We start from the raw sequence: 7,308 nt of genomic DNA, 5'->3' as shown, positions 1-7,308 counted from the left end.
CAGCGGGCGGCACAGCTGCTCCCGACAATACTCCCGTCTGAGGTCCAGGGTCAGCCAGGGACGAAGGCCATAGATGAGTGCGGGTGGGACGAGGGTTGTAGGGGCAGCACGGTGGTTATCACTGCTGCCTCACAGCGCCAGGGAGCCGTGTTTGATTCCGACCTCGGGTGACTTGTCTGTGTGGGTTTCCTCCGGGTGCTCCGGTTTCCTCCCCCTGTCCAAAGCTGTGCAGGTTAGGTGGATCGGCCATGCTAAATTGCCCCTTCGAGTCGAAAGATGTTGTTAGATGGGGTGACAGGGATAGGGCGGGGGAGTGGGCCGAGGTCGGGTGCTTTTTCAGAGGGTCGGTGCAGACTTGATGGGCCGAATGGCACTCCCTCTGCACTGTAGGGATTCTATGAGAGAAGGGGGCAGGGTGTTCGGTAGCCAGGGCATGACTCACACGGACCTCTCCCGGCTGATGCCGAGCCTCTGCATCGGGTACAGAGAGCCTTTGAACGAGGAATCCCTCCCACCCCCAGGGGGTGCAACTCAAAAATGATTGCTTTTCAGGCTTCCAGTGTGGCTGGTTCCCTGCCTTTGGTCGAACACTAGCTGAAGCACTTAATTGGGTACTAATTGCCCTGTTAAGGACTTTGAGTGGTAGCAGGGGTGGGAAGGGCATTAAATCCTACTGTGTGTGTGTGTGTGTGTGTGTGTGTGTGTGTGTGTGTGCGTGCGCGCGCGTGCTTGGTGGTGGTGGTCAGGTCAAGCATATGCTTCAGTTCAGCTCCCCCCAGTCTTTCTCCACAATTTGTTACTTTGCTGCACTGTCATGGTTTACGGGAATATTGTTCTCGTTAGAAAAGGAAGCATCAATCCAAGCTGCTGTGCGGAGTGTCACTTGCCGAGACCCTCGCCTCATCTCCTCCCGCCTAGTAAGAAGACAAGGATGACAGATTAGATTCAAAACCTTGTTCTGCAGACGTAATTACATTAGGGAGGAATGAAGATGCCCATTCATTGCGATTCATGCGGTATTACAAGGAGAGGTTTTTGATTTATTAAAAAGCAGGTCACATGACTTGTAGACAGCACAATTAATCATCCTCAGCACAGGGGCTGAACAGCAAAGCGATAAATCAACCTTTAGAAACAAACAACTTGGAATATAACAGGCACAAAGTAACAACACAGGATTCCCAACCAAAGTGTCACACTACTACAGAGATATATCAACGGTGGTGGGTCAAGGGGAGACATCAGACCTAATCAATTCAGCAATCGATTTGTCTTTTTGAAATTGACGGTGTTGCTCCAAGAGATGGCGTCTCGTCTCGAGCCTTCCTACGACCCTGAGGATAGCTGAGAGTATACAGAAGGAATTGTATACAATGCCAGAGGGAATTGCAGCCATGTTTAATGTCGCAATTCCAACATGCTTTGCAAGTCTCGGGTGGACAACGGAAGCTCTGTCAGTGCCAGTGGGCTGAGGGGGAAGCACATCTTCAAACCGGTTCGCAAGGGGCCAACTCTGCATGTTTCACCTACTGGGATGCGCACTGATGAACCTGTGCTTCTATCTCCAGGCCCTCTGCCAGCTTTGTTCGTGTCCCTATGGACCAGGTTAATAAAAACATACATCACCTGCCAAATTCCTAACCTGCAGTGCTGGAAGAAAAACCAACTCCGAATTCCAGCCTCTGAACAGCTTCCAGCGCAAGACGGAACCCAAATGCTAAAACACACTTGACTTTCCCCAGGTACCCCGACAACTCTCCGCCCCTGTACACCATGACTACGGGGACGTTACTGGCGAGTGTCATTCCGATTCCCCCGCTGTTAAAAAGGTTCACCATCCAGCTTCACGCAGGATGGTTCAAAAGCGGCAAAAGTTGCTGTGGGAGCTCGAGATATTTTGTGTGCCTGCTCCGAATCACTGCGCCCGCTGCCAAACTGCAGGACAAGTAAAGGCACAGCTAGCCCCAAACTATTCCTCTCAAACATTCCCGTTCAATAATCGCCTGCCCTATCAGAAGTTCAAATGTAACTGTTTATTTTTTTTAAACAATAAATAATCGGGGTTTTCAGCAGGGGGACTGCACTGTCCATGCAGCTTAGCTTTCGATTTTGCTCGCGATTTCCATTTTTGCGGGTGAGGATGCGGCCTTTTTGGGAGTGGAGAGATGCTCCAGTTCGTACCGGCCCGATCCACAGGTCTCCTTCTTGCCTGGGCTGGCACTGTCCACCCCGGCCTTGTTCTTTTTCAGCTCGATGATCTGCTGCATTTGCGAGTTGGCGTACTCGGGCTTCACCGACAAAGGGCAGGTGGGCACTGCCAGGCCCAGGATGTCGGCCACCATGTACGGCTTCAGCCAGCCGACCAGCGGTGTGCTCCCTGGGGTGTAGTGAGTCAGTTTGTGGTAGAACAGCAACCCATCCACCTGCAATGCACAATTCAGATCACACACCGATTCGGGAGAGGAAGAGGAGCCAACGTAATGTGGGACCTCAGTTTATTAAAAGGTATTCACCCGTACACACAAGCTTCATATTTGGAATAGAATCATAGGATCTCTACAGTGCAGAAGGAGGCCATTCGATCCACCGAGTCGGCACCAGCCCTCTGAAAGAGCACTGCACCTTAGCCCACTCCCCCGCTCGATCCCAATAACCCCTTAACCAAAGGAGCAATTTAGCATGGCCAATCCACCTAACCTGCACATCTTTAGACTGTGGGGGGGGGGGGGGAAACCGGAGCACCCGGAGGAAACCCACACAGACACGGGGAGAACGTGCAGACTCCACACAGACAGTCACCCGAGGCCGGAATGGAATGGGTCCCCGGGGCTGTGAGGTAGCAGTGCTAACCACTGTGCAACCTTGCCTCCCATTAAATGAATAAATATCTGAAAAGCATGAAAAGAGGGAGAGGGGCTGAAAGAGGGAGCAGAAGAGGATGTGGGAATATGGGTGTCAATTGCTGGGCCCAGTAACTGCTGGGCCATTTCAGACAGTAATTAAGAGTCAACCACATGGCTGTGGATCTGGAGTTTCATGTAGAGCAGACCAGCAGCTTTTCATTCCAGTTTAATGCCTTCCATTAAAAAGCAGTTTTCCTTCCCCAAAGGAACATTAGTGAACCAGATGGGATTTTACGACAATCAACAATGGTCACCGTTAGACTTTTAATTCCAGGCTGCTTTTTAAAAAAAATTGGATTTAAATTTCGCCACCTGCTGTGGTGGGATTTGAACCCAGATCCCCAGAGCGTAAACCTGGGTCGCTGGATTGCTAGTTCCGCTGTGCAAACTCCACATGAACAGTGGCCCAGAGCTGGGACTGACCCAGGTCCTCGGCGCCGTGAGTTATAATAATCTTCATCATTGTCACAAGTAGGCTTACATTTACACTGCAATGAAGTTACTGTGAAAAGCCCCAAGTTGCCACATTCACGGCGCCTGTTCGGGTACACAGAGGGAGAATTCAGAATGTCCAATTCACCTAACAAGCACGTCTTTCGGGGACTTCTGGGACGAAACTGGAGCACCCGGAGGAAACCCACGCAGACACGGGGAGAACGTGCAGACTCCGCACAGACAGTGACCCAAGCCGGGAATCCAACCCTGGACTCTGGAGCTGTGAAGCAACAGTGCTAACCACTGTGCTGCTAGCAGACCTCACAACTTTGGACATCCCAAAGTGCTTTACAGCCAAATATATCCTTCTGAAGTCCAGCTGTTGTTATATTGTGGGCAATATAGGCACAGCAAGCTCCCAAAGACACCAATGAGGTAATGACCAAAGTATCTGTTTCAGAGTTGCTGAGTGATGGCAAAATATTAGTCAGGATACTGGAGATGACGCCTTCTCTTGGAAATATTGCCATTACATCCACCCAAGGGGGCAGATGGGCCTCAGTTTGACATCTCATCCATACGACAGCACACTCAGGACACCACTGGAGAGTCACCCGATATTTTGTGCTCAAGTCTTTTGAGGTGGGAGTTGAACCTGCAGGTTTCTCCCTCAAGAGATCAGCCACTCATCATCTTGACTTGGAAACAGATCGCGTTTCTTCAGTGTTGCTTGATCGAAATCTAGGGACTCCCCAACTGCACCGCGGGTGTGCTGACACCACAGCGGTTCAAGAAGGTGGTTCAACACCATCTTCTCAGGGGCAATTAGGGATGGGCAGTCAATGCTGACCGAGCCAGCAGCGCTCACATTCCATGAAACAATTTATTTTAAAAAAGGACACGAGATGGGGATGGAAGGCTGAAAACGGAGGATTTTGTACACAACAATTCCCCTACAATCGGAGGCTCACCAGGTTTACCACAGGTTTCATTTTTAACTTTGACATTTTTCTCCACTGTAAAATGTGGCTGGTTTAGCACACTGGGCTAAACAGCTGGCTTGTAATGCAGAACAAGGCAGCAGCACGGTTCAATTCCCGTACCAGCCTCCCCGAACAGGCGCCGGAATGTGGCGAATAGGGACTGTTCACAGTAACTTCATTGAAGCCGACTTGTGACAATAAGCGATTATTATTATTAACTGGATTCATTTGGGGGTGGGCAGGAGCTGAGATTCTCCAGGGAATATTATTCTGGCTGAGCCGTAAACAAAACGAATGGGCTAGCATGGAAACAACAGCCAGATCAATACAGGCTGCTGTCTTCAGGAGAAAAACGCAATGAAAATAGAACCTGGGGAAGAGGGGACTGAATGAAACAAATCGATATATACACAGTGCTCAAACTCTCTTCGAACATTTTGGATTACCTCAAATGGATAATTTGCAGTCAAAGTCTGGCAAATGGTGTCTGGTGCACACGGCGAATTTGGCAGGCCCACAAACTTAAACTGCAGAGAGACGAAAGAGATTCACTTTTGCACCTTTCGACAGCGATGACAACCCAAACCTGTGTCATACTCAAGCCTCCGGTCTTCCTTCCTTCCTAACTTTGCTAGCATAACCCTTTATTCGTATCTCAAGTTGAACAATTTCAGACCGCAATCTCTGCTCCCCTCCATCTTGTTTCCTTTTCCTGTGGCTATCTTAATCTTTTCTTTCTTGATTTTGCGTTTTTATGGTAGGGGCTCTTGAATAATATTCAGGCAGTGGATATCCATGGGGGAGATGGGGGGGGGGCCATATACAGGGGCAGCTAAAAGAGCAGCTATTGGTTGGTGGATCACAATATGCGAAGTACTTCTCTGTAACCAAAAGCTTGCAGCTTTAGACAGTCTTGGTTCTGTTGTTTTATCTTTCACAGCCTGGCCCATCTGTGTTGTTATAGGAAAGGTTCCAGGATGGGGTTAAAATACTGCCCAGCTTGTTTTTCCTTCAATTCCAAATTGTGTCCCTGTTTACACGTCTCCTTGTTTACTTTTCCAGTATTGCTTCATGTACTCTACAGCTGTGTGGATGAGGCAGAGCAAAGTCTTGCCTACTTTGATGTCACAGGTCCCTTGTTCAAACAGCAGGTTCGTTTACATTTGGGGTGGAACAGTGGGTTTCCGAACACGTCAATATAATCCACCTGAATTCCAAATACATGAAGCAAATGTGTACCTCACGGAGGTGATATTCCCACTCCAATGCCAACCATCTTACTGCCCGAGTGAAAAATGATACAGTAGACAACTGCTCGGGTAGAATTGAAATAAAAACAGGAGCATGTTACTCTAATTTCTTCCCGTTCTGGTGAAAGACTGTCGACCTGAAACATTAATTTGGTTTCTCCCTCAAATGAAGCTACCGGACCCGCCACTTCTATTGTAGATTTCCAGCATCCACAATATTTTGTTTCTGTACCTGGGTAAGACAGCTGGCTTCAACGATTTGCTACATGACTCCAGCCACAAAAAACACTTAAAAAGTATATATATATATATATATATATAGAAAATAAATTTAGTCCCCAAGTATTTTTTTTTCCAATTAAGGGGCAATTTAGCGTGGCCAATCCACCTACCCTGCACATCTTTGGGTTGTGGAGGCGAGACCCACGCAGACGCGGGGAGAATGTGCAAACTCCACGCGGACAGTGACCCAGGGCTGGGATCGAACCCGGGTCCTCAGCGCCGTGAGACAGTAGTGCTAACCACTGCACCAGCATGCCACCCCACTACAAAAAAGAGATGCTTCCAACATTTTAAAGACCTTGATTACATCAAATCAACTTTATACATCTCCTCATACCATATTTTTTGATGTCTGGATATCATTCTGGTGAATCTATATTGCACAAATACCGAACTGTGGACTCCAGATGAGGTCTTGGCAAGTCTCTTGTAAAACTTGAATAGAACTTCTTTCGCTCTATTTCAGTTCTTTTGAGATAAAATCTATTTATCCATTTAATTTGGATTTTTTTTTTTTTTTTTTTTTTAAATGGTAGCTGTTTGTGAATAGTATTCAGGCGGTGGATATTAACGGGGGTGGTGTTCGTCTGTGCACAAATACAAGGGGCAGCTAAAAGAGCGGCTTTTGTCGGAGGTGCACAATATGTGAGGAGCGTCTCCGTAACTAAAAGCTTGCAACTTTCAAAAGTCTCGGTTCTGTGGTTCTATCCTTCACAGCCTGACCATCTGTGTTGTTACAGAAAGGTCCAGGATAGCTGAAGAAGAAGTAATTCTCTGCTCATCAAGTCAAGGTGATCAGTCTGAGGGAATGGCAATAATTTCAACAACAAAAGACTCGAGATGCAATATGCTTTGGGACTCGAGCTCCCTCTACACGGTCCCCATAATGTGTCTCAATTGCAAATAATTTAAAGTGCCCAATTCATGTTTTTCCAATTAAGGGGCAATTTAGCATCGACAGCCTTGCACATCTTTAGATTGTGGAGGTGAGACCCACACAGACACGGGGAGAATGTGCAAACTCCACACGGACAGTGACCCGAGGCCGGAATCGAACCCACGCCTTGGTGCTCAATTCCAAACAAATTAATCAAATCTTTAACTCATTAAAATTACATTTATTCGTCACTTATTGCCCTTATTATTCAACTGGGAAATGACAAGTTAGGGGCCAAGATTCCGGGCAGTCGAACATGGTGGATTCCCAATGGTGGAGTCTGTCCAACCTTTTAAAAGGAGAGAGACTTTGATCCCAATCTACCAGGCCTGATCGAGACCCAGAGCAACTGGGGAAAGGATACTGATGTAGTGTTTCCCCTCCCCCACAATTAAGGGGCAATTTAGCGTGGCCAATCCACCTACCCTGCACATCTTTGGTTTGTGGGGGGATCGAACCCGGGTCCTCGGCGCCGTACTGTGCCTGGAAATAACTCACTTTAGCTCATTTTAGTCTGT

At 47.9% G+C, this 7,308-nt stretch overlaps 1 protein-coding gene across 3 annotated transcripts in view; it reads right to left on the bottom strand.

Annotated features, from left to right (window-relative positions):
* Positions 1 to 1,019: 1,019 nt before the first annotated feature.
* The window catches only part of snupn (snurportin 1), a 38,729-nt gene continuing 32,440 nt past the window's right edge, over positions 1,020 to 7,308 (bottom strand). For 2 of the 3 annotated variants that reach the window (XM_072493037.1, XM_072493036.1), the window contains exons 8-9: positions 4,768 to 4,848; positions 1,020 to 2,423 (exon numbers count right to left, since the gene is read on the bottom strand). In XM_072493037.1, coding sequence (XP_072349138.1) covers positions 2,097 to 2,423; positions 4,768 to 4,848 — 408 coding nt within the window. In that variant the 3' untranslated portion in view covers positions 1,020 to 2,096. The remainder of the gene's footprint in view (positions 2,424 to 4,767; positions 4,849 to 7,308) is intronic. The other variant, XM_072493038.1, reaches the window with a different exon arrangement.

Source organism: Scyliorhinus torazame, chromosome 30 (assembly GCF_047496885.1).
Source record: "Scyliorhinus torazame isolate Kashiwa2021f chromosome 30, sScyTor2.1, whole genome shotgun sequence".
Lineage (NCBI taxonomy): Eukaryota > Metazoa > Chordata > Chondrichthyes > Carcharhiniformes > Scyliorhinidae > Scyliorhinus > Scyliorhinus torazame.
Note: the sequence above shows the minus strand (reverse complement) of the source record. Positions and strands in the feature narration are given on the sequence as shown.